The sequence below is a fragment of the Eumetopias jubatus genome, unplaced genomic scaffold (genome assembly GCF_037043125.1).
Source record: "Eumetopias jubatus isolate StellerSeaLion01/CBP00866 unplaced genomic scaffold, mEumJub1_p1.0 scaffold_1, whole genome shotgun sequence".
NCBI classification, from domain to species: Eukaryota; Metazoa; Chordata; class Mammalia; order Carnivora; family Otariidae; genus Eumetopias; species Eumetopias jubatus.
Window position 1 is genome coordinate 216,413,731 of NW_028274807.1, and position 24,779 is coordinate 216,438,509.

The 24,779-nt window shown below is 54.4% G+C and overlaps 1 protein-coding gene and 1 long non-coding RNA gene across 2 annotated transcripts; one reads left to right on the forward strand and one right to left on the reverse strand.

The window, feature by feature from the left end:
• Positions 1–161: 161 nt before the first annotated feature.
• TLE6 (TLE family member 6, subcortical maternal complex member) lies at positions 162–7,238 on the reverse strand. The gene is made up of 13 exons (XM_028126316.2): positions 7,185–7,238; positions 4,056–4,118; positions 3,667–3,979; positions 3,528–3,550; positions 3,228–3,285; positions 3,040–3,146; positions 2,906–2,943; positions 2,067–2,319; positions 1,727–1,977; positions 1,292–1,433; positions 748–898; positions 491–567; positions 162–331 (listed from the first exon to the last, which is right to left on the reverse strand). The coding sequence occupies exons 2-13, from the start codon at positions 4,095–4,097 to the stop codon at positions 227–229; spliced, it is 1,560 nt and encodes a 519-aa protein (XP_027982117.1). The 5' UTR covers positions 4,098–4,118; positions 7,185–7,238; the 3' UTR covers positions 162–226.
• A 12,319-nt stretch (positions 7,239–19,557) lies between these two features.
• On the forward strand, positions 19,558–23,255 carry LOC114226286 (uncharacterized). The gene is made up of 2 exons (XR_015768024.1): positions 19,558–19,610; positions 20,584–23,255. It is a non-coding gene; the product is annotated as an uncharacterized LOC114226286 (long non-coding RNA).
• Positions 23,256–24,779: the final 1,524 nt, after the last annotated feature.

Sequence of the window (24,779 nt, forward strand, 5' to 3'; positions counted from 1 at the left end):
CAGGGCTTGTGGACTCCAGGCTGGGAGACCCAGCTGGTCCAAGTTCTACGAGACAGGCGGCGGACAGCAAAGGACACACCCACTCTGCTTTTTTCCAATTGCTTTACTACATGTGCAATGGCAAAGAAACCCGGCCCACCCACCACAAAGCCTCCACCTGGTTGAGGGAAAAGGGCAAAGAAGAAGAAAAAAATGATCCTGAGTCAGCACGACCACGCCAAGCCCCTCAGTAGGTGATCTGGTACACGGAGGCGTGGTCCTTGGACCCTGTGATGACCAGGCGGTTGTTGGGGGACACATCACAGCACAGGATGGGGGAGGTCTCAGGCACCTGGGAAGGTGGAAGGCCAGCATGAGCCGAGGGGGCTCACCCACCCCTACCCCTGCCCTCTGCCTGTCAGTTCAAGCCTGGTCCCTCTCAGGACCCCTGCACTCAGCACCCGGGGCCGAGCACTGCCCCCGCCACCCCGCGCCTGGCCCGCAGTGGTACCTGGAACACCATGGTCCCCGCGGGCATGCCGTAGATGCTGACCAGGTCGTCCATCCCAACACTCACCCACCACTGGCCTGGGATGGGGAGGAGACCGGGTGGTGGGAAATCTGGCGGCTGAGGGCAGGGCCCGTGGGGACCTGGGGCACAGAGGTAGCCCCCCACGGACACCATCACTGAGAGGTTTCTGCTGATGAAGGGCGATGGGGGAGGCTGGGGGCCACAGGGGACTGCCCCACCCCCTCCTGGCCACTCACCGAGCGGGGAGAACTTGAGACCCAGGATGGTGCTGTCCTTACACCCCACCGGGTGCTTCTGGCCCCCTCGGGTGGGCTGCAGCCACTGTTGGCCATTGGCTGTGCCCACCAGCACCCAATCCTCCTGGGGACTGGGGGATAGGCCCATTATCTGGGGAGTGGGTGGCAGGGGAGAGGCCAGTCAGGTCCCAGCCGGGCCTGAGAGGTGGTCACCGGCACAGGGACCCACCCTGGGGGCTGACCTCCTTCCGGCTTCCTGGCTTCGAGGCCCTGACAAGCAACCTCACACCTCTGGACCTCAGTCTGCTCATCTGTCAAGTGGGTTGGTCCTCTTTACCTTAAGGGACTAAATGGGGCATGGGCACCCGATACAGAATACGAGAGGGTCCAATGTTACCGGGCCCCAGTGGGGTGGGGGGAGAGGACATTTCTCATGACCCTATTCCTGCCAGCACTGATCAGATGTGGGGTCCTACTACCCCCTCCCCCACCACTGCAACATCCACCTCCTTCTCTAGCCCAAGGCCCATCCCAGCCCACACACCTGAGACTCGAATTGGTATTCCAGGGGCTCCCCGGGGGTCCTCAGGTCCCAGCACCGCAGGCAGGTATCCAGGCCTCCCGCCCAGATGTTCTGGTCTTTGATAGCAATGCTCTTGGCTCCATTTGGGGCACCCTGCAGGTCCCTGACCAGAAGGGGTATGCGGAAGGGGTTGGGGCTGAGACTCTGAGCCCAAGCCCCAGGAATACCACCCATGCAATCACACCCAGGTGACAGATGGGGAAACTGAGGCTGACAACAAGTACCATGACTGGGCTTTGAAGAAACCCAGTCAGAATCTGAACTCGGGCCCCCAACACTCTCAAATGCAAATTTAAGCAGCCAAGAGGCTCTTAGCCTTGGGACTGCTGGATCCCTGCTCAGGGCCTGAGGTGGGAAGGGGCTTTCAGGATGAGCCCACCCAGCCCTGGGCCTCACCTGACAACGCTCTGGTCCCGCAGGTCCCAGATCCTGACTGTGCCGTCCGTGAAGCCAGCGAAGGCCAGGGTGTCCTCGGGGCCGAAGGCCAGGGCCTGGCAGGTGAGGCCTGCACAGGGCAGCTCGTCGCTCACACGTAGGGAGGGCGCAGTCAGGTCCCACACGCTCACACTGGCCAGGTTATGGCCGCCCGTCAGCAGGGTCGTGCTGGTCGGGGCCAGCAGGCAGGTGCGCAGGTAGGCCTGGTGGGTCTGGGGCGGGCGCAGATGCAGCTGAACGTCCTCCGCTGCAGGAGCTCTGCTCCCACGAGCCCCGCCCCCAGAGCCAGCCCCTCCCCGACCTGTACACGCAGGTGGCTCTCAGGATACTGGTCCTCTAGCCCCTGGCCCACCAGGCTCCACACTTTGACGCCGCCCCGGCCACAGGTGAACGCGTGTCGCGTGAAGCTGCTGACGGCCGTGGCCAGCACCGGCTCCCCATGCTTTAGCGTCCGCACCTTCTCCGCTCCATGGGGGATGGCCGCCTTCTTGGATTGCCAGGGCAAGGCATCTGGTCTCTTGCACATGTCTTCAAAGTCCTCAGGGTCCCAGCCTCTTGGGAGGGGAGGCCTCAGGGTTACCGGCCTACCTGGGAGCCTCTCTGCCCGCAGGGGGCCCCCCTCAAGCCTGAGGAGTTTCATTCTTCTTCAGATGTGGGGGTTCTCGCTCAGGCGTGGTTTCCCCACTACACGGGCTCCCCCCGAGGGGCTGCCCATGCCCTTTCCAGTACATTCTCCCTCTCCTAGAACCAAACATCACTCCCCTCCCCCTAGAATGCTTTGCCCCATCCTAGCAAACTCCTACTCATCCATCAAAATCCTAACCATTATGCCCCTTCCCTCCGGGAAAGCCTTCTCGTCCCCCTCTGGGCTCCCCCAGCCTCCGACCACAAGCTTGGGACTGTCTGTATCTAGCTCTAACACCTCTCCATGGGAGTTCTTTCCCCAAATCCCTGGAACCCAGAGCTAGTTATGTGGGGAGGGACAGTGATGCTAGCCTGATGGTAACTACCCAGTCCCCTCAGCTGGGGGCATTGAGCACAGTAGCAGGGTTGTGGGGGAGGGGAAGACACAGCTGCACCTCCAGTCCCCTCTCTGCCAGGGACAGAAGTACAGACAAGAGGGACAACATAGAGACTTACATGGGCTTCAGGAACGGATAGGCTCTCCCAGCAGGTTCCTGTGATGGGACCGGGACCACGCGAAGCCATGTCAGCTCCCTTTGCCCCAGCCCTCTCAGCCTTCATGGAGGCGGACACTGAGGATGGGGCCTCACCTGGGCCACATCGGGGGAGAGCATCCCCTCTGCGTCCGGGCCTGGCTCTGCGCTCCCTTCTTGGGAGCCCTCGGGGGAGCTGGGGGAGGGCGCGGGTGGGCTGGGCACTGGTTGGAGGTGAGACAGATGAGTGGCAGGTGTGGGCTCCTCGGGGCGGGCTCCCCCCCCCGCCCCCTCACCGGGATTACCCGAAGTGTTTTTGCTTGGTTCCAGTCCCAAGTCATGTGGTCCTGGGTCCTGGCTCTCCTGCCCACGGGAATCGGGGCGATCAGGTCAGACCAAAGGACCTGCCCAGGGTCGGTCTTAGACCCAGAAAATGTTGGGGAGGCCCAGGCAGTGTAGACAAACTCGTCAACAGCCCCAAGTCCCCAGGCCCGAGTCCTCTAAGGGAATCTGGGGCTGAGGACGGAAGCCATGGACTGACTCCACAGGAAGCCGGACAACCGGGCCTGAGGGCCCACCCCTCCAGGTGCCGCGGAGTGACTCACCAGGCCTGGCGCCCGCTCCGTCACTGGTACAACCGAGGGGGAACCAGTAGAACAACAGGATTCAACAGTGTTGTTCCTGGGCGCTGTCGCTGGACACAGCCCCAGGCCACCCCCATCCCCCACCCCCAGGGGGACTCACTCCTGCGTTGCAGCTGGTCCTTCTTGTGGGTCCCCGCAAAGATCTGCCAGAGTTGCTCGGTCAGAACATCCTGCCAAAACCGGGGCTCAGAGTCCCAGGTGGGCTGTGTGTCCGGCTGGGAGATGGGGGCGGCGTCGGTTCTGCAGGGCTGCCGGAGCCAGTCGGAGGACCTTGCAGCCAGGACATCTTCGAAGGGTGGCCCCTGGAACCCGGGGGGCTGTGGGGTCTCGGCCACCGGGTGCGGGGAAGCCTCGGGACTGGTCGGCCCCCAGGAGTCCGGGTCGGCCTGCTCCCCAGAGGTGCCCAGGCTCATCTGTACTGCAAAGCCCAGGGGTGTGAGGGGCAGCTCTGAGCTGGTCCCCTCCCTCCTCCAGGGCCCAGGCACCCACCTCCCCAGGCTGGAAGCCCAGCGGTCGGCTCCAGGTCTCCATGGTCCGCAGGAAGTTCTCTGCCTAGACGGGGAGGGCGGGGGCGGGGGCGGGGGGGGGGAGAGGACACATCCCCGCTCAGCCTTTGTCATCAGACAGCCTGGGTGCAGACCTCCTCCCGCAAGCCGGCTTCCCAGTGTGTGAAATGGGGATACACAGCCTGCTTTGAAGGTTTGGGGGTAGATTCGTGATAATGCAGAGCCCTCCCCACTACACAGAGCATAAAGCAAGTTCTCCGTACCCAGAACTCCGCAGCCCAACCCTGAAGGCGGATCATCAGCATCAAGTGGTAGAAAGGAGGGTCCAATCTGGGTTCCCCTCCCAGTTGCTTTTCTCAGGAGGTTTGAAAACTAGAGCCACAGGCGCCTGGGGGGGCTCAGTTCGTTAAGCATCTGCCTTCGGCTCAGGTCATGATCTCAGGGTCCTGGGATCAAGCCCCCATCTGGCTCCCTGCTTAGCGGGGAGTCTGCTTCTCCCTCTCCTTCTGCCCCTCCCCTCTGCTCGTGTTGTCTCTCAAATAAATAAAATCTTTTAAAAAATTAAAAAAAAAGAAAGAAAACTAAAGCCTCAACACCACTCTGCTTAAAACGGCTTCAAGAAGGAAATTCATGGGTACCTCTGTTCCTCTGGGTGGGGGCATCTGAGTTTGCTTAAGTGTTGGGAGGGTGCTCAGAAACCAGTGATCACCTCTTAGGAAGGAGGGCAGGCAGCAGGACAGCACGGGACCCCCGTGGGAAGGTCACAATCCTTTATTTTATACTTAAAAACCAGGCCACGTGACTACCAGCAATTCCAAATCGAAGCGAACAGTTTCTATGGGCCTGGAAGGGCCTGAGAGATCGAAGTTCCCTTCTTCTACCTAACCAACAGGCGTCTGCCTGTCTTTTTAGGACACATACCCCTTCCTCGAGACACAGCGACCAGCCACAGATGGCTATTAAATATAAAGCGAAGTCCAGTGAAAAATGCAATTTCTCCAGTCCCACTCAAGTGCTCAACAGCCACATTGGGCTAGTGGCCGCCAACGTGGATGGCACAGGTGCCAATAACAGGGGTCCCTAGTGCGTGCCCGGCGTCCAGGCTGAGGGTAGACCCGGCGAGACGGGAGCCTCCTGGCCAGTGTCCCCAGAAATTCAGAATGGGGAGACCCAGCTTCTGGGGCTGATGAGGAGCTCTATGGGAACGTGCATATGTGCAGCTATATTTAGTGACAGCAGGAATGTTCTAGGCCTGCCTGTATAATGCAGTAGCTGCTAGCTTCACGTGGCTGTTGAGCACTTGAAACGTGGCTAGTGCCACTTGTTTTAAGGTCAACTTCAGTTTAAATAACCACACGTGTCCCATAGCCACCAGAGAAGACAGCCCAGGTCTGGTCTTTGGTCTGCGCGACCCAAGCAGTAATCGATGCACGCCCCTCCGTGGTGGACCCCAAGAAGCTCCCCAGAGTGCTCTGGCCCAACGCAAACTCCCCAATCCTGGGAAAAACATCCTGACTCACAAAGAAAGAAGGAATAAAGCAATGTAGCGTCCGTGCCAACTGCAGCCGGTCCTAGCTCCCAGGAGCTCCTGGCATTTCCATTTTGCAGATGAGAAAACAGAGGCCCAGAGAAGCAAAGCCAATTTCCCCAAATCAGGAGGAACAGGGGCCAGGCAGTGTTTACCTGCTTCCATCCGCAGGCCGCCGGGTCAGGCAGGCAGAATGGCGAGGGAGGGGTCGGGCAGCAGGGACCCCCTCTCTGAGCCCACACCTCCTGCAGCAGCCGGTGATGGGTTCCCCAGCTGGGCCTCCCAGCAGCACAGACCCAGGGGAGCCTTCCCCAATTCGCCCCGGCTCGTTAATGCGCAATTTACTGGCACTTGAATGCACTCAGCATGAAAAGCGCTGCTCCCTCCCGCCTGCTAGCTGGCCCTCCCTGGGGAGAGCGCAGCGCTGGCGGGGCGGCGGCCACTGCGGGGGATTTTCAATGCACAGCAGGGAGGCTGGGAAAACCGGGAGCCCAGAGGGGAGAGGACAGCGGGGAGTCTCGGCAGGACTCCAGGGCCAGCAAGGCCCCTGGAGTGAACAGCAACTCTCTGGGGCAAGACCCCCCCCTCACATCCTTATGTTGGGATCACCCCTGAATCCACAATCTGATCAGTTCTCCCCACCACACCTCACCCAGATGGTCCTGTTCTCCTGCCCTGCGCCCAGAGTCTCTCCTCCAGAGGGCGCCCGTGAGCACAACTCAGGTTCCGCCTCCCTCTGCCCACAGCCCTCCAGGGCTCCCACTTCAGCCCAAGTCCTCTCCAGGGCCCCCAAGATGCCACAGGACCTGCCATGTCCCCTCCTTGCCCTCCCCTCCTCACTGCTCCAACCACAGGGGTCTCCTCTCTGTCCCTCCAACACACCAGGCACGGTCTTGCCCCAGGACCTTTGCATGGGCTGTGCCCTCTGTTCCTCCCACCCCGAACAGCTGCACTCCCTCTCCGATCTCCTTCAAGAGTTTGCTCAAATGTCACCTTCTCAGCAAGCCTTGCCACTCCCACCCCTTCCCGCGTGTCCCCTTGGGCTGCTCTAATCCATCCCTGCACCTTGCCCAGCCCTCACCATTGGACACTTCTGTTGACTAAGCTCCCATCACACCAAGGGCAGAGATTTGTCTGTGTCCTTCTTTGCGATTTCCCTGGCACCTACAACAGCACTTGGCAAGAAGGTGATGGATAAATATCTGTTGAATGAATAACCGTGTTCTGGCTGCTTCCTGGCCCCCCTCACTCTGGATCCGTCTCTCCCAGTTCCCCGCACTGCCCACCCTGGGCCCTGCTGAGTTGCAGACACGGCCCTGGCCTTCTGCCACTCACATCTGGTACAGGCAGAGAATCCTGCCAGCACCCAGGAGAAAGGGGCCAGGTGGCGGGAGTGGAAGACATGCTTCAGCGTGGGCAAGGCGCCCTGTGCTGGGAGCCTGGGCCCCCTGTGCAGACCTGCCCCCCCGCCCCCCCCCCCCGCTCACGTGTGATCCAGGCCCCCGAGAACGCTCAGACACATGGAAGGCCGGAATCCGGGTGCGCCTGGCACATAACAGGCCCTTCACAGCGGAAGCAACTGACCTGCAACGTGCTGGAAAGGCCCCTGGCCTCATGTGAGCCATGCAGGGACCTGGGAGCGGGCCAGGAAGGAAGAGCCTCCGAGAGGGTGGGAGACGCACCCGGAAGGGGTGTGCGTGTGCGTGTGTGCGTGTGCGTGTGTTGGGGGGGGCGGATCCACTGATCGCTGGGAGATCCCAGGTCAGGTCCTGCCCCCCTCTGCCCACAGCCCTCCAGGGCTCCCACCTCCTTCAGATAAAAGCCCTCCCCGCCCCATCCCCACAGGGCCACCACCACCTGGCCCTGTCATGGCCTCTCTCCCTGTATTTTCCTGCCTTTCAAGGAGGGGCGGCCATACCCCAGCTCCTGGTTACTCACTCACCCGCTTGTGATGTTCCTGGAGACCCTGCCGGATCTTCTGGAGCTGCAAGAGAACAGCAGGGGTCACACTAGGAGGTGGCTGACCGAGGTGGACAAGAGTGAGGAGTCAAGTGCTGTGCATGCTTCTCCCCAGCTGTGTGGCCCCAGACGAGCTGCTCGACCTCTCTGGTCACTACATTCAAAGGGGATACCACCTACCACACAGAGTGGAAGCTAATTAGGGAGGCCCTTGGATTTCATTCTTGATGTGGAGTTCAAAGCCTCCCCATCATCACAAGGCCCTGCACACCCGCCCCCATCCATTCCCTCCTCTCCTCCCTCTGCTCCAACCACAAGGGCTTCCTCACTCATTCCTCCAACACACCAAGCCCAGTCCTGCCCCAGGGCCTTTGCACAGGCTGTGCCCTCTGCCCAGAATGCCCTTCCTTGCTCTCTCAGGGAAGGTAGAACCTCCGTATCTTCCCTTTCTCCCCGTGAACATCACTTCTTCCAAGAAGCTTTTCCTGACTATCTTAGTGCAAAATCTTCACTCATGTCAACCCCACCATCTTCTGTCTTCTTTACAGTGTTCACATTTTGTGAATCCCATTTCTCTACTTACTCGTCATTCTCTTCCCCCTAGGGGTGCCCTGTCCATGGAGCTAGCCACTAGTCAGCTGTGGCTATTTAAATTTAATTAAGTTAAAAATTCATTTCCTCACAAGCTCTCAATAGCCACATGTGGCTGGCGGGTACCATATCGGGCACTGTTGCTATAGAACATTCCCATCACTGCAGAAAGTTCTAGAAGACAGCACCGCACTAGCACCTACGCTCCTCACGAGCAGGGACTCCTGTTACCCATCCCTCAACAATGAGCTGTCAGCCACAGAAACGCTTCCTGTAAATACGGAATTTCTAACTTTTGCAGCAAGGTTAGTACTCATGAGGAAGAATGCTCTTGAAGAAGCTGGCCTGCACGGGTGACCTCGCTCGCCCAAAGGAAGCAGAAACAAGTGGAGGAGAAAGTGTCCCCAAACCCAGCTCCTGAGGCCAAAGGCAACAGCCCCTGCAGGCTGTCTGGGGGCTGCCCAGGGCTGCCTGGTGTGGCTCACCGCCGAGTACACGCTCTCCACCTGCGCCGTCAGGTGAGGGGGGAACCTGAGGGGAAGGAAACCGCACAGAGCCCTCAAAACCCCTCCCCAGAACCAGCCCCCTCCCCACCTGGCCAGGGCCCCCCACTCCAAGGAGCCACCCCAAGGCAGCGTCAGAGATGCCATTTTAGTGCAGTGTTTTTAAACATATAATCGATGCAAGTAAATTCACGCTAAACAAGGGCAACTCGAAAATTTTAAATGAAGGCCAGGATTGGTACCAGTGGTTTTCCTTTTGCTTCAGGCTCCCTCATTCCTAGTTCTATCTTCTGGGCCAGGGGTTCCTGGGCCCCCCAAGAGACCAGAGGGAACGCTCTCCCTCCCTCCGTGGGCCACAGCGGGACCTCCAGCCCCTGAGAGTTGCCCTCACCTGGGGAACTCTTGCCGGAGCTGATCCAGGACACCCCGATAGTTCAGTTCAGAAGGAGCCTGGGAAAGTCACAGGAGACTGTAGATAACCCCAGCCTCCCGCTCTCCCACCCTCAGGCCCTGTCTCCAATCAGCCCCCCAGGGGGTGGGCTGGGACCTCCTGAAACCTGAAGGGAATTTGCTCTCTCTGATTACTTAAGTCCCCACAGAGTATCTTCCAATTTGCCTCCTGGCCTAAGGTCTCAAATACGGACTCTCTGGAGAGCCCTTGAGAGAGAAAGTTTGCCCACCCCGGCCTCGACTATTGGAAAGGGTCAACTCTGGAGGACGGGGGCTTCTGCCTGTAAAATGTTAACCAGGGATGATGTAGTCATGTGTTTTATCACCTGGGTGATGAGAAGCAAGTTTAATTTAAAAAGAAAGTGCCTTGGCACCTGTCGGTAGGTTTGATGGGTTGGAGCCCCCAGCCAAAAGGCCTGGCCACCTGCCCGTGTCCCTCCAACAGGAGCAGCACAGCGAGGTCTGAGCCCAGCTTCCGGGCTCTTCCCTCTACCCACAGGCGTTAATGCCCTCCTCACCAAAGTTTCTGGGGCCCTCCTCATCCTTGGAGGGCGCTTCTGGGGGCTGAGATGGCCCCAAGAGGTCACCTTTCAGGCAGGAGGCCCAAGGGCTTTATCCAGAGATGCTAAAATAATAAGGAGAGATGGCAGGTCCTGAGGGCAGAAGGCCCAGCAACCAGGGACAGAGCCAACCCCACCCCACCCCCGGCCTCCCCTCCAGGACCCAGTCCCGGATCCCCAGGCCCCTCCCTGACTTCCAGCACCCCTACTGCACTCCCTATATCCTCTGTTCATTTGTCAAACTCTGGTGCCTCCGGCTGCCCCAACTAATAGTGGGCTCCACCCAGGGACATCATTCCAGGAGGTAGAGGGGAGATGGTGCCAACACTTACACACTCCCTGCCAGGAGCTGTCACCGCTGGGGGACCCCAGGGAAGGACGCTAAAATTCAACCTTAGTTTTGAGATAATTTCCTAAAGCATGGGTGAAGATCATTGGGAAGGGGTTTTGAAGGATGAGTAAGAGTTGGCCAGGTGAATTAGCAGGAATGTCTCAGACGGGAGGAAAGGGACCTCTCTCCACCCCAGTCCCTCCGGCGGCACGAAGCCCCTTCTTTGCTTCGCTTCTGCCCCTCAACGGCCTTCCAGCCTCCTCCCCAGCCCGGGGGGACGCCGGGGTCCTCCAGGAGACCCGCCTGCCTACTCACCTCCCTTAGGATGGCGTCCCAGGACAGCAAGGAGGAAACTGCGGAGGGTCAACCAAGTTCAGGCCCTGAATGAACACCCCTCCTCATCTCCCCTCCTCCCGGGGCCCTTTGACCCGTCGGGCCCCGCCCCTGCCCGCCCCGGCCCCGCCCCTGCCCGCCCCGGCCCCGCCCCGCCCCGCCGCCACCTGCACCACGAGGACGATCAATGAAAGAGCAGCAGCTGCACGTGGGCTCGGACTCCGCGGGCGGCCGCTGCAGGCACTGGCCAATCGTGAGGCCGCTTGCCCACGTGGGCCGCGGCCGCTATCGCTGATTGGCCAGCTCGCCACAGCCGCCGGCCGGGCTGTCAATCAGCACGCCCGGCGCCTTCGCTTAACCCTTGCGGTACCGCTGTGAGGAAAGGCAGCGTGCAGAGCCGCAGGCAGTTTGGGGTCCAAAGTGGGGGAAGGATATTTAGAAGGGCTTGGGGTCAGAGGGTGCAACCTGGGAAGGGGCTGGATGGCGTGTAGCTGCATTGTTTAGTGAAAAGCCTGATCATTTTAAGCCGTGCCCCAGAGTGGCTTAGGGCTAGGGGTGGGGCTGGGAATGAGGGCAGACTCATTCCAATCCTTAGATAGGGGCTAATAACATTTTCCTCAATATTAATAACGCAGTTCAAACTAAGCTTCAAGCCCCTTTAACGGGGAAAACTTAACAGCTCCCTTTCATCCCGCACCAAGCCCTGGGCTCTGTATTTATGTCGATGAATTTTCCCAACTGTCCCCCAAGCCCAGGATCTGAGAACCAAAAGCAGGGACTGCAGAGGCCTTGAAGCTGGTACAATTTGTCCAGGTTCGAGGCCAGGATAGGAAGGGGTGGTGGGTATTCCAGGCCTGGGATGGTAGAAGAATAAAGGGTGGGGGTTGTAGGAGTTGTAGGATTCTAGAGCTGTGCTCCGGCCCAGTTTGCAAGGCCTACTGGAGGTGTGCTCTGGTCCTGCCCACCCCAGGACATTTGCACTAACCATTCCCTCCTCTACCAGGAATAGTCTCCCCTGACAGCCACTGGCTTGCTCCCTCCTTCCGCGGTCTGCTCAGAGCTCCCCACCTCCGCAGGCCTCCCCTCATCCCTTTTAAAAATGAACTTCCAGCACCACCACCCCCTTCTCCCTTCCTTATTTAATTTTTCTCCAAACGTGGTTTGAATTGGCACTAATCTTGTTGTAACCTCAGTGACTGTAAGTTCTGCTGTGTTTAAAATTCACGTACTGCTGATGGGGTTCTCAGACATTCTTGTACCGGCCACAGGGCCTACCCCGGTAGGTATGCCGGCTTGGCATCCACAGAAGGGAGAGGACACTCTGCTGGCCCTTGCTGTGCTTTGTATGGGAAGGGGCACACTTGGGGGTTCAGATCTTGGGATGCACTGTCCCCCGAGGTTATAATGTAAACACACAACTTGGGCTTTGTGGCTGGTGTATGGAGGGGAAAGTGAGGGCTGCCACGTGTGCACCGCAAAAAAAAACCCAGGTTTTCACCCATGATCCCTCCACTGGCCTTTAATTGAAGCGTATTTTATTTATGGGCCAGCCTGCTAATTTGCCTCCGTCTGTGCGCTTGGCTCTCTTCCTCTCGTGGTTGCTGGGCACACCAGTTTATCCAAGGCTGTCTGTCTCACATGGTACCCACTGGGTACCTGTGGCTATTTAAATTAAAACACATGAAAATGAAATAGAATTAAAAACTCAGTTCCTCAGCTCACTGTCCGCATGTCAATCGCTCAGCAGCCACACGTGGCTGGGGATGACCATCCCCATGGGACAGTGCAAATCGAGAACATTCCCATCCTGGCGGGAAGTTCCAGTGGACAGGACAGGTCTGAGGTCTAGGTCCACGCAGAGGTCAGAAGCATTTCACAAGGAGCCATTCTACTCTCTCCTTCGGAAGCCCGCAGGCGGGTGGGGTAGGAGCCCGGGTGGCGGGCCCTGCCCTTCCTTTCAATGTCCCCCATGTCCCCCAGTCTGGCTGGCAGGGACGCAGCTGTCCCTGAGCCCTCTGGGAGGGCTGAGCGCACAGCAGAGCGGAGGGGAGGCAGCAAAGATTTCCTTCTTGGCTTTTGAGTTGTTGCGGTTGACTTTGGAAGCCCCAGGTCTGGAAGAAGGGGTTTGCATTTCCAAAGATTTGGAATTCCCTGGCAGGCCCTGGTGACCTCAGACCCAGGCCGCCCCCCCCCCCCCAGGCCCAGGGTTACTTGGTTTGGGTGTAGGCCAGGCAGAAGGCTCAAGGGAAAGCCTGGGGTGCAGAGGGGGCTGTGGCGTGACCACGGGGAAGTGGCAGCAGGGAGGGGGTGACCGCTTTCAGTCCCCTGCCCCCATTCTCTCCCCCGGCCCCAGGACATGCCAGTGGCCCTGTGGCAGGGTGAAGGAGGGGAAGGAACAGCTGCAGAAAGCCTGTAGGTAGAAGGACACTGGTGTCCAGTCAGTGGATGAGGCGAAAGGACAGGGACCTTCCAAAGACTGTGGCTGCGCTGGGTGATAGACGCTGAAGGGTAGGATGCCCCTCAGCTGCCCTGCCTCAGAGGCCACTGGAATGCCCTTGAACTTAGACCTAGCCCCAGGAAAAGTGAATTTATTGAATTACCCAGAATTGATCGAAGTCTGCCTTCTGCCATCTGGTGGAGAGAGGCTCGTATTCATTTCCGGGGCTACTGTCACAAATGACCCCATGCCCAGTGGCTTCAAACAACAGAAATTTATTCCATCGTGTTCTGGAGGCCGGAAGTCCAAAACCCAGGTGTCGGCAGGGCTGTGCTCCCTCTGGAGGCTCCAGGGGAGGATCCCTCCCGTCCTTCCTGTTTCGGGGCGGGGGCCACCATTCCTTGGTGTCCCTTGGCCTCTAGACACATCCCTCCAATCTTTGTATTGGTCCTTACATGGGCTTCTCCTGGTGTGTGTCTGTGTCCAAATTCCCCTCTTCTTATAGGACGCCAGTCATTGGATTTAGGGCCACTCTGCTCCAGTATGACCTCAACTCAATCTGCCATGAATCCAGAGAGGTTAACTCACGTCCCCAGGGTCACAGAGTGACTGAGTGGCTAAGCTGATATTTGAACTCTGGTCATCTTGCTGTGGGATATACCCTTGTAACCCTGACACCATAATGCCCAGATCTAAATTAGGTTCCTGCCATTGAGCTGCCCATGTCACAGCATTAGGTGGGACCCTCTGTGGACCCGAGCTTGGAGGAACATGCATCCATTCCAGAAGTGGCCTTTTGGAGCTCCTGGACCTGGCTCTCACTTCTAAAGAAACCCAGACGTATTAGTTAGCTACTGCTGTGTAACAAATTGTCCCCAAAGTTAGTGGCTTAGACGATAAGCATTTATCATCTCACACAGGTTCTGGTGGTCAGGAATCTGGAGGTAGCTTTGCTGGATCACTTTTAGGGGGGCTGATGAGCAGCTGTCCAGCTTTCAGCTTCTCTGTCTCCCTTCCCAGCGAATGTGTTGTGCCATGCAGAAGTCGATTTGAAAACCTCAGCAAGTCCCCGTCTTGTCACTCTGTCTCCGTTGACCCTAATCCTACTCGTCACCTGGTGCTTTGTTGTTGTTTCACTTAATTCTTCTTTGTCGTGTGTGTGTGTGTGTGTGTGTGTGTGTGTGTGTGTATGTGTGCAGGCGTGGATGATAGGATGGCTCAGTGGGTAACACATGCATCCATCCATGGGCCTTTTTCGTGCTTATTTTCCCCAGATGTCTGTGTCTTAGTTGCGGGGTCCAAAGTAGCCCTTTGTCACGTCCATCCCAAAGTACACCTTTGTCCCAATTTACACTTCGCCTCAAAAGGAGCCTTCCTCTGGGACTTGGGGAGGAGATGTGACCTGGATGAGGTCCCAGCATCAACGCCTCCCGACACGGGGTTAAGAGACTTGCCCAACCAGCCAGCTCCTGTACATGTAGGACCGAGAGTGACCAAGGTTGGTTCATTGGGCGCATCGGGCTGCCGCGGGCTTCCCAGCACACCCCCAGGTGGTCCATTCTTATTTCCAGTGAAGTCATCCTAATGAGACCCCGAAGGCAGGGCGAGGCCACGGACGCCCGGCTGAGGGTCCGGTTCTTCGCCCCCAGGAAGTGGGAAGAGGGGAAGGTGGGTCCCCGCTAGACCTGACCCCGAGGCCCGTTCAGAGTTGAACTTGTGGTCTCTGGCGCCCTCTGCTGGCGAAATGATTTATTACAGCGCCGTCGCGGTGTCCTTTCCCTACGGTGAGGTCAACCCGTTTCAAAACCCTACGCAGTTCCAGGATCTTTGGTAAATTTGTCCAGTTGCACAACCATCGCCACAGCCGAATCTTGGAACATTTGCATCACCGGGAAGTGTCCCTCTGGTCCGTTGTGAATCGACCCCTCCCTCCCATCCCTAGCTTTCTCTCCCTGGGAGTATCTCCTTTTCTAGAAACGTCATATACATGGGCTTATAATAAATACATGTCTTTTGCGTCTGGCTTCTTTCACCGAACGTCATCTTTTGAGGTTCATCTGTGTTTTTTGCGTGTATGGGTGCTCGGTTCCTGTTTGCTGCAGGCGAGTATTTCATTTGGGTGGGTGGACCCCACTTTGTTTCTCCTGGGCCCTTGGTGAAGGTTTGGCTGTTTGCAGTTTGGGTGGTTGTGAACACAGCTGCGGTGAACGTCCACGAACAAGTGTGTGTGTTGGCATGTGCTCTCGTTCCTCTTGGGGAGATATGAGAACCTGTCTACCTTTTTCTGGAGGTTCCAGGCTTTTTCCCAAAGTGGGGACACCGTCCTGCATTCCCACCGGCTGTGTCTGAGGTCCGGAGTTGCTCCACATGCTCAGTGGGAAAACCTCTAAATGAGGGGATTCCCTGTGGCAGGAACGTCTTCCTTCTCAGAAGGGTCTTCTGGTGGCCAGCTGGCCCTCATCCGGCTCCAGCCTCTCCTGCTCCAAGCCTGAGTTTGAGCTTCATTTCTGCCCATCCTCAGATTGGACGCCAGGCTCAGAGTCTGATGGGTCTGGGATGCCCCAGCCCTGTGGGTCCTTGTGGTGGGTGAGGACCTCTCCCTTCGGGGGTCTCTCTGTTTATCCATCTTTCCATTATTACTCTCTATTGACAGTTTAAAAATATTTTATTTGTTTATTTGATGGAGAGAGACACAGCGAGAGAGGGAACACAAGCAGGGGGCGTGGGAGAGGGAGAAGCAGGCTTCCCGCGGAGCAGGGAGCCCGATGTGGGGCTCGATCCCAGGACCCCGGGACCATGACCTGAGCTGAAGGCAGACGCTTAACTGACTGAGCCACCCAGGCGCCCCTCCTTACAATATATTCCTAATAAAGCACCGGACAATCTTTTAAACATTGAGTGGAATCCTGCCCCTGCCCTGCCCAGTCTCCTCCCACAGCTCTGCCTTGGACTCAGAACCAAAGTCTTCAGAGGGCTTTTGAAAGCCCTGCAGGGTCTTTACCACCCTTCTGATTAATCCCGGGTTACAGTCCCTTCACTCCATTCACATGGACCTTCTGCTGTTCCTCACAGGCTACCACAGGACCTTTGCATGGGCTGTCTGCCCATCTAGAACTCTCTTCTCCTTGACTGCATTGTGACTCACTCCCTCAAGTACTTCCTATTTTAGCTCAATGTCACCTCCTCAGAGTGGCCTTCCCTGACCCCCACCCACATGAAACTGCACCCTACCTCTGCCTGAGGAGGCACCTTATAGTCCCCTTATCTTGTTTTCACACCAATTTCACTGTTGGACAACAGTAGATTAATTTAGACACTTGGAGGCAAGAATCATTGGAAACCATTCCAGAAGCTATTATGGTGGATGTTTCTTGCCTGAAGCAGTCTTTATACCCCGAGCACGCCCCCACATTTGCCACTGGGCCCTTGGTATTTGGCTGTACATGAGAGCCTTCCCTTTTCTCCTGTGAATCTAGTTATTATTGGTGTGGACACATAGAGTCCCATTTTTTTTAATGGCTTATAATTCATCATTCTCCTTCATTATTTGGATGGTCCTATTGTCTAAGATTTGGCCAGATTTCAAGCTGACTTCTCTGCTTTTCTGACACGCTGCAGCATTCTTCCGAGTGCCTCCTGGCTTGCAGGCAGAACTGGATGGTCCAGGCTCCTGTTCCTCTCCTGTCCCAGCCCTGGGATCTTCTTTGTAAACATGCAGATTTCTGAGCCCCAGCCCAGCAGGTGGGGGAGCAGAAATTAGGGATTCTTCGGAGAGTGAGCATCTTTTAAGAAAGCTTCCTGGTGGGATAGGGTGGCCTGAGAGCCAGGAGGGAGATGGGCGTGAGTATAAAAAGGTATTATGGGAGATCCTTGTGGTTGTGATATTGAACTTTACTTTTGCAAAATGTTACCACTAGCAAAATGTGAGCAAAATATAGCCGGGATCTCTCTGCACTTTCTTACAACTGCAGGTGAATCGCCATTCTCCCAGTAAAAATTTCAATTAAAAAAAAAGGCAAACTAACAGGAACATGGGAAAATAGCGTCACAGTGGATGTGCCAATACACATATGAGAGGCTAAATGGAAGAATCCTTGGGCTGCAGCTTCCAAGCAGTGATCTTGTTATTGTCCAATCAGCTTTACAGAAATAAAGGTGAGGATAAAATTCGGGATGAAAAACAAAAAGGAATGGGTCCAGGTGATTCAGGGAAATGGCTTCGTTTGGGACCCACTGTTTTCAACTGCAAAGAAGCCATTATAAAATTCTTGGAAGGAATGATCTTACCTGGTACGTTCTTGAAAAACAGCAATAAAGCCAAAGATACAGGCAAAAGAATGAAAGGAAATGGTTGCAGACTATTAGAATCGCTCACCCGTTGTTCTTTGATCATTCCCTGGCTATCTACATATTTGATAGTACAAGCAAGGGGACTAGTTTTGGGTAGCTTTTTATTTTGATATCATTTCAAACTTATGCAAGAATAGTACTAAGAACTCATGTATGTGTGTGGTGTGTGTGTGTACATGTCTGTGTGTGCACGTGCACGTGTCTGTGTGCGCATGTGCATGTGTCTGCGCATGTGCGTATGTGTGCATATATTTACGTGTCTGTGCGCGCGTGTATGTGTGCATGTGTGCACGTGTCTGTGTGCGCATGTGCACGTGTCTGTGTGCATGTGCGTATGTGTGCGCATGTGCACGTGTTTGTGCGCGCGCGCGTATGTATGCATTAGTGCACGTGTCTGTGCGCACGCGTATGTGTGCATATGTGTACATGCCTGTGTGCGCATGTGCACGTGTCTGTGCGCGCCCATATGTGTGCATATGTGCACGTGTCTGCTCATGTGCACGTGTCTGTGTGTGCATGTGCGTATGTGTGCATATGTGCACGTGTCTGTGCGCATGTGCACGTGTCTGTGTGCATGTGCGTATGTGTGCGCATGTGCACGTGTCTGCAGGCGCGTATGTGTGCATATGTGCACGTGTCTGTGTGCGCATGTGCACGTGTCTGTGCATGTGCGTATGTGTGCATATATGCACGTGTCTGTGTGCGCGCGCGTATGTGTGCATATGTGTACGTGTCTGTGTGCGCATGTGCACGTGTCTGTGCATGTGCGCATGTGTGCGCATGCGCACGTCTGTGCGCGCGTGTGTATGTGTGCATGTGTGCATGTGTGTGTGTATACACACATACAAATTGTGTATTCCTTCTCTTAACTCAGAGTAAATTGCATTCTGTGCCCCTTTATCCTGAAATACTTCAGCGAACTGGTTTTTGAGAATGAGGGGCCGCCCTCTTGTGGTCATGCTTTTTCTCCCTTGAAATAATTATATATTCTAGAAACACTTTGTCAGGATATGTTTCGCAATATTCGCAAATATTTTCTCCTTGTTGTCGCTTGCCTCCTTGTTTGCGTCAAAGTAGCTTTCAAAGAGCAAATATTTAAATAATATTTAAATAATATTTAATGACCCACTTGATCGTTTCTTTGTATTTGTCACATTTTGCGTACTAAGAAATATTTGCCTGGCCCAAGGTCACAAAGATATTTCTCCTGGGTTTTCTTCGAGATGTTTAGAGTTTCAGCTCCTACTCTCAGGTCTACGATTGGCTCAAAACTGATTTGCGTACACTATATTATGATGAACTCACTGATTGTGAATAGACAGGCATGTTCTTAAAAGAAAGATCTGTAAGAATTTTCAATTAGCCTTAAATTGAGCCTGTTGATTTAATGTAATTGTAACCAGCTGTCCCAGCACATCCCAGCCCCCATTCGTAGCACATCTGAGCTTCTGCAGGTGCCGGAGATGTCAGCTCATAACCAGGAGCTTCCCACAGAGTCCCCAGGCACCCTGGGCCAGCCCCCCACCCCCAGCAGAAGCATCCAGCCTGGAACCTGCAAAGGGTGGGGCCGGTCCGCAGACAGGGAAGTGGGGGGTGTGGGGAGTGTGTGGGGTAGGGAGGGGGCTTCCCTGGGAGTGATGGGACTCAAACAGCTGTGCAGGGCCTGGGGTAGGGAGCAGTCACTCCCCCGTCCACACTGGGATATATTATATTTATTATATAAGCCATTTATTAACATGGCTAATGTTTTTGTCCCTCCCAACTGCAATCTAAGAGGGATGAGGGCAATTACTGTGTTCATTTACTGCCATATACCCCAGGGCAGAGAACCGAGCCTGGGATATAAGATGCCTCCTGAGTATGTATTGGAGGAATCCACAGGCATTTTTCCTCACCTACCCGGTGCAACCGAAGACGCACGAACGTGAAAATGTGAACTAGGTCGCCATCCAGTGGCCAGGACAGGATACCACACCCACTAGAGGAGGAAAAACAGCATGTAGAGAACCGCACAAAATATGACCCCATTTCTGGAAGAAATAAAAGACATTCCAGGGAGAAACATTCCGATGATGTGAATATGTTTTCACGGGAGTGTGTTTGCAGGCGGAAAGTGTCGGGGAAATAAGCACTTATTGCCAGTGTAACGGGGGGCTCAGGGCTTGCTCAGTGGCCACGCCCCCAACCGCACCCCTGGGCCTCGTTCGGCCTCTAGCCACGCCCTAGGGGCGGTTCCAGTCTCAACCACGCCCATAGTGCCATTCGGGCTTCAGACAGGCCCCAAGGCGGTGGATCCGGGGACTGGACCCAATCGCTCTCCAGAGGGCGGGGGGAACTAGCATCTATCTGCTCGCCGATTGGAGAATGAGGCTCGCCCCTCCCATCGTTGAGGCTCCACCAATCCAGAGACCCAGGCTTGCCTTCTTTTCCGCTCCCGGCAGCCCCGGAACCGGAAGCGAAAGCGCCGATCCGGCTTCTGCCGGCGGCGGCGCGGTGGTACGTCTCTGCGGACGTTTGCCTTTCCTGGGGGTGGGCGTTTCAGTGTCTACTGCGGGGCCCGGCCCCGTCTCCGCTGGACGCCGGGGCTGGGTCAAAGGGCGGGGTCCAGCCTGGGTGGAGGCCCCTGGGGCGGGGCGGGGCGCCCCCCGACCCCCGGGACGCTGGGGCCCGGCCGAGCCCAGGCTGGAGGAAGGGCCGGTGTGGCTGCGGGGTAAATGCAGCCTGGCGCCCGTGGGCTCGGAGCAGAGCAGGGCCGCGTGCAGAGGGGCAGCGTCGCGAATGGGCTGCGCTGTGGACCCAGGTCCCGTTTCCTTGGGAACCACAAAGACAGGAGAGATGTGGGTTGTTGTGTCCGGAGACCCCTGATCTGACCTCCGCACGTGGTGGGAAATGCAGCCCGGCTCCCCGGTGTCCAAGGGAATCAGACCGTCCCCGCAAGAGACGGACGCTTCCTTCTTAACGGACAGAGTGTCCGGCGAGTTGGAAAGGGCGGGATGGCTCCAACCGGAGAAAGGTTTCCTGCTGATTTTGCAGCTGGCTTTACTGCCTCTATCCTCTCCGGCCTCTGAATGTCAGGGCAGGGACTTAACCTTTCTCAGCTGATTTTTCCTATCGTTCGTATCCATGGCACTGAGACGTTGTGCTCGGCTGGGCGCCAGCCTTGGGCTCCAGTCCTGGCCCCAAGCCGATGATGTTACGCAATTTGTCGAGCCCTTCAGAGCCTCAGATTCCACATCTGTGAAATGAAAGTACATAACGGTACCTGCCCTGGGCAGGTTAACGAGTGCTGTGTAGAGTGTTGGTTATTGTTAATAATGTCAGCTCATCATCATGGGCATCCTCACGTTCAAGTCTTAGACCCCTGACTCTACGTAGCAGAATGACAAGTGGCTATGACCGTGGGCTTTGACCCAAATAATGGGTAAAATGAGACCAGGGATTCCCACCCTGAGGACGCTTTTATCCCCAGGTAACATTTGACCATGTTGGAAGATACAGTGGTGGTGACACCTGGGTTAGTGGGGTATTGCTGCTCGCCTTGGGTGGTTGGAAGCTGGAGATGCAGCTCAGCACCCTCCGGTGAGCAGGACGGCGCCCCCAGTGTTTAATGTGCCCACCCTGAGATGCTGCGTTTGCATGGAGTAGACAGACGTTCACCAGGCATATATCATTGTTACTAATATTACTCTATTACTGATGAATTTTCATGGAGAAATGGTTTTCCAGATCCAGGTTAATTTCCTCAGATCCAGGTTATTTCCTTAATCTCAACGAGGCAGCTAGACTATTAGTTTCTTTTTCACGAAATAATTTTCAAACAAAAGTACAGAGGTGATAAATAATTTTAACATGTACCCATATTTGCTACAAATGTTTGTACAGATAAACAGTACACAAAACAGTACGTAAAAAATAAACTAAAAACAGCACTGATAGGGGCGCTGGGGTGGTTCAGTCGTTAGGCGTCTGCCTTCGGCTCAGGTGCTAGTCCCAGGGTCCTGGGATCGAGCCCTGCGTCGGGCTCCCTCCTTAATGTCCATCAGATTTAGTGTTGATTATACATCAGGGTTTGTCAAACTCACTGCCTCCCTGGCCCAGATGCTAGGAGCCATCCCACTGGTGACAACCAGAAATGTCTCCAGATGTTGCCAATGTCCCTGAGGGGCAAACTCACACTTGGTTGAGTACCAGCGTTATACGGAGGTGTGATTACGTCCTTACCGCTGCCCTGTACATACCGTGACTTATTTAACAGTTTTATTGGTGGTGGTGGTTTAGTCTGTTTTGTCAGTGTTTTACTTTTGCACATACCGCCCATCCTTGCTCCGGAATCCTGCGGGCAGCTGTGGAAGGGGTCCAGGGGAGGAACTGCACGGTTTGGCTGCTGTATTTGGGAGCTGCATGTTTACAAGTCTCGATTTCTCTGGAACACTTACATGACTTGTGCAGCTGTGTGAGCATATTCTCCTAGAGAACAACGGGGCAAAGTACGGTCCCAGTTGGTGCCTGTGAAAAGCAAGGCTCCTTCCACACCAGTCCCTAGTCACTTAGTCGAGCCCCTAAAAAGGCACCAAAACCTCCAATTGCTTGTATGGATTTTCAGAGCTCCGCACATACAATCCTATGTCCTTTAAGCCCAAGGAGACAATTAGTGGGTATTTTAAATTGCAGTGAAATTTAATTTAAATTTCATTGCAATAAGATTGTCCTGGAGCAGCCTGCAGGGCCTGAGAAGAGCTGTTTTTACCCAATGTTGGCCAAGACGTGGAAGTACCATAACTCTGGAGTTCATGGTCACCTGCAAGGGTTGACTCAGTTGTCAATCGTGTGGCTGTTCAAATTATTCACTGAAACCCCTGTCTCTTTTGAAGCTGCCTTCTATGGCAAGATTCCCTGGCTGGGTTTTGCAGAACTCCCTTCTCAAGAAGATTTGATTCTTCTGTCATTTTTATGCACATTTATTTTCTTCCAGTTATTTCTCAGAATTCATTCTTGCAATTCTCTGTTCCCCTCAAGCTGTGATTTTTGTGGTGTTTCTTTCAGTAGTGTGTGCTGTCCCGCGTGGTAGCGACATGAGGCCATTTCAAAAAATTGTATTTTAGAGTTCAGTGTTGTGTGGTTTTTTTTTAATGGCTTTACTGAAATATAAAGTGTAAAATTTGGTGGCTTTTAGCATCCACAGAATTGTACAACCATGACTACAATTTTAGAATATTTTCATCACTTCCAAAAGAAGCTCTGTACCCTTTAGCTACCACCATACTGTCTCCCTGTCCCCCACCCCCAGCCCTAAGCAACCACTCATCTATTTTCTGTCTAGAGATTTCCCTCTTTGGGAGATTTCATATGAATAGAGTCATACAATATGTGATCTCTTGTGATGGGCTTTTTTCATGAAGTTTTCAAGGTTCATCCACATAGTAGTGTATATCAGTGCTTTATATCTTTTTTTTTCTTTTTTAAAAAATTATTTATTTGAGAGAAAGTGAGAGAGAGAGAGCACAAGAGTGGGTAGGGTCAGAGGGAGAAGCAGACTCCCTGCTGAGCAGGGAGCCAGATGTGGGACTCCATCCCGGGACTCCGGGATCATGACCTGAGCCGAAGGCAGTCGCTTAACCAATTGAGCCACCCAGGCGCCCAGTGCTTTATATCTTTTTAAGACTGAATGACAGGGGATATTCCAGGGCGTGGTTGGGCCATATTTTGTTCATACATTCAGCTGCCAGTGGACATTTGGGCCATTGTGAGTAATGCTACTGTGAACATTTGTGTACAAGTATCCTTTTGAAACTTTTTCAGTTCTTTTGTTAGATGCTGTTAAAGAGACAGTAGGACTAAAACGGAGTCACTTGTGCCAAGCCCATGTCACCAAACAGAGGATTAACAGCTGACCAAACTGCAGTTCAGCCTCTCCCAGGAATGTAAGCTCCGTCAGGCAGCTGATGGACCCCTTGTGTCCCCGAAAGGTGACCTCGCCTGAAACCAGTCCACTCTGCTAATGACCTCCTTGTGTCTCTCTCCCTCTGTCTATGAAAACCTTCCATTTTGCACAGCTCTCCGGAGCTCCTTTCTGTTTGCTAAGATGACATGTTGCCCCATTCATGAGTCATTAAATAAAGCCAATAAGATCTTTAAAACTTACTCAGATAAATTGTGTTTTCCAGCAATCCTGGGAGTAGAATGGCTGGGTCATATGGAAACTCTATGTTTCATCATGTGAGGAGCCGCCAGACTGTTTCCCACAGCAGCTATACTATTTTACATCCCCAATAGCAGTGAATGAAGATTCTGATTTTCCACATCATTGTAGACACTTGTTACTGTCTGTCCTTTTGATTGTAACCATCCTAGCAAGTGCAAAGTGTTATCTCCTTGTGTGTGTGTGTGTGTGTGTGTGTGTGTGTGTTTTTAATATTTTATTTATTTGAGAGAGTGAGAGAGATCACAGAGGGAGAGGGAGAAGCCAACTCCCCTTTGAGCAGGGAACCTGACTCGGGGCTTGATCCCAGGACCCAGAGATCATGACCTGAGCCAAAGGCAGAGGCCCAACCAAGTGAGCCACCCAGGTGCCCCCTCCTTGTGGTTTTGATTTGCATTTTCCTGGTGGCTGATGATGTTCAGCATCTTTTCATGTGCTAATTGGCCCTCTGGATATCTTCCTGGGAGAAATGTTCACATCCTTTGCCTGTTTTTATTGGATGACTTATCCTCTTACTGAGTTGTGGGAGTTCTTTATGTATTCTAGATATAATTCCCTTGTCAGGGATGTAATTTGCAAATATTTTCTCCTAGGCTGTGGATTGTCTTCACTTTCTTGAATATGTAAGCATATCCCCAGGCCTGCCCCAGCCTCTCCTTCAGCACCTTGGGCCAGCCCCTGGCACCAGAAGCATCCTGCCTAGAACCTGGAAGAGGCTGGGGCTGGTCCCCAGACGGGGAAGTGGGGAGTGTTGGGAGTGTGTAGGGGCAGGGGGACAGGGTAGGGGCTTCCCTGGGAGTGATGGGACTCTAACAGCTGTTCAGAGCTTGAGGGAGGCAGCAGAAGGGACGGGCACTCACAGTCACTCCCCGTTCACATTGGGATATGTTATTATATTTATTTTTTTAAAGATTTTATTTATTTATTTGACAGAGAGACAGAAAGGGAACACAAGAAGGGGGAGTGGGAGAGGGAGAGGGAGAAGCAGGCTTCCCGCCGAGCAGGGAGCCCGATGCGGGGCTCGATCCCAGGACCCCGGGATCATGACCCGAGCCGAAGGCAGACGCTTAACGACTGAGCCACCCAGGCGCCCCTGGATATATTATTATATTTATTACATATGCTTTTTATTAATATGGGTTTTTTGTTGTTGTTGTTGTTGTTGTTGCTCTCCACGGGAGTCTAAGAAGGATGAAGGCAGGGATTTTGTGGTCATTTACTCTATCCTTCAGTGCAGAGAACAGTCTGGGTCATAGAAGATGCTTGATGAGCACAGTTGACCCTTGAACAACATGGGCTTGAACTGTGCAGGTCCACTTATATGCAGATTTTTTAAATAAACACAGTGCCAAAGTGTAAATGTATTTTCCTTATGATATTTCTTAATATTTTTTCTCTAGCTTACTTTATTGTAAGAATATGGTGTATAATACATATAGCATACTAAATACGTGTTAATCTTCTGT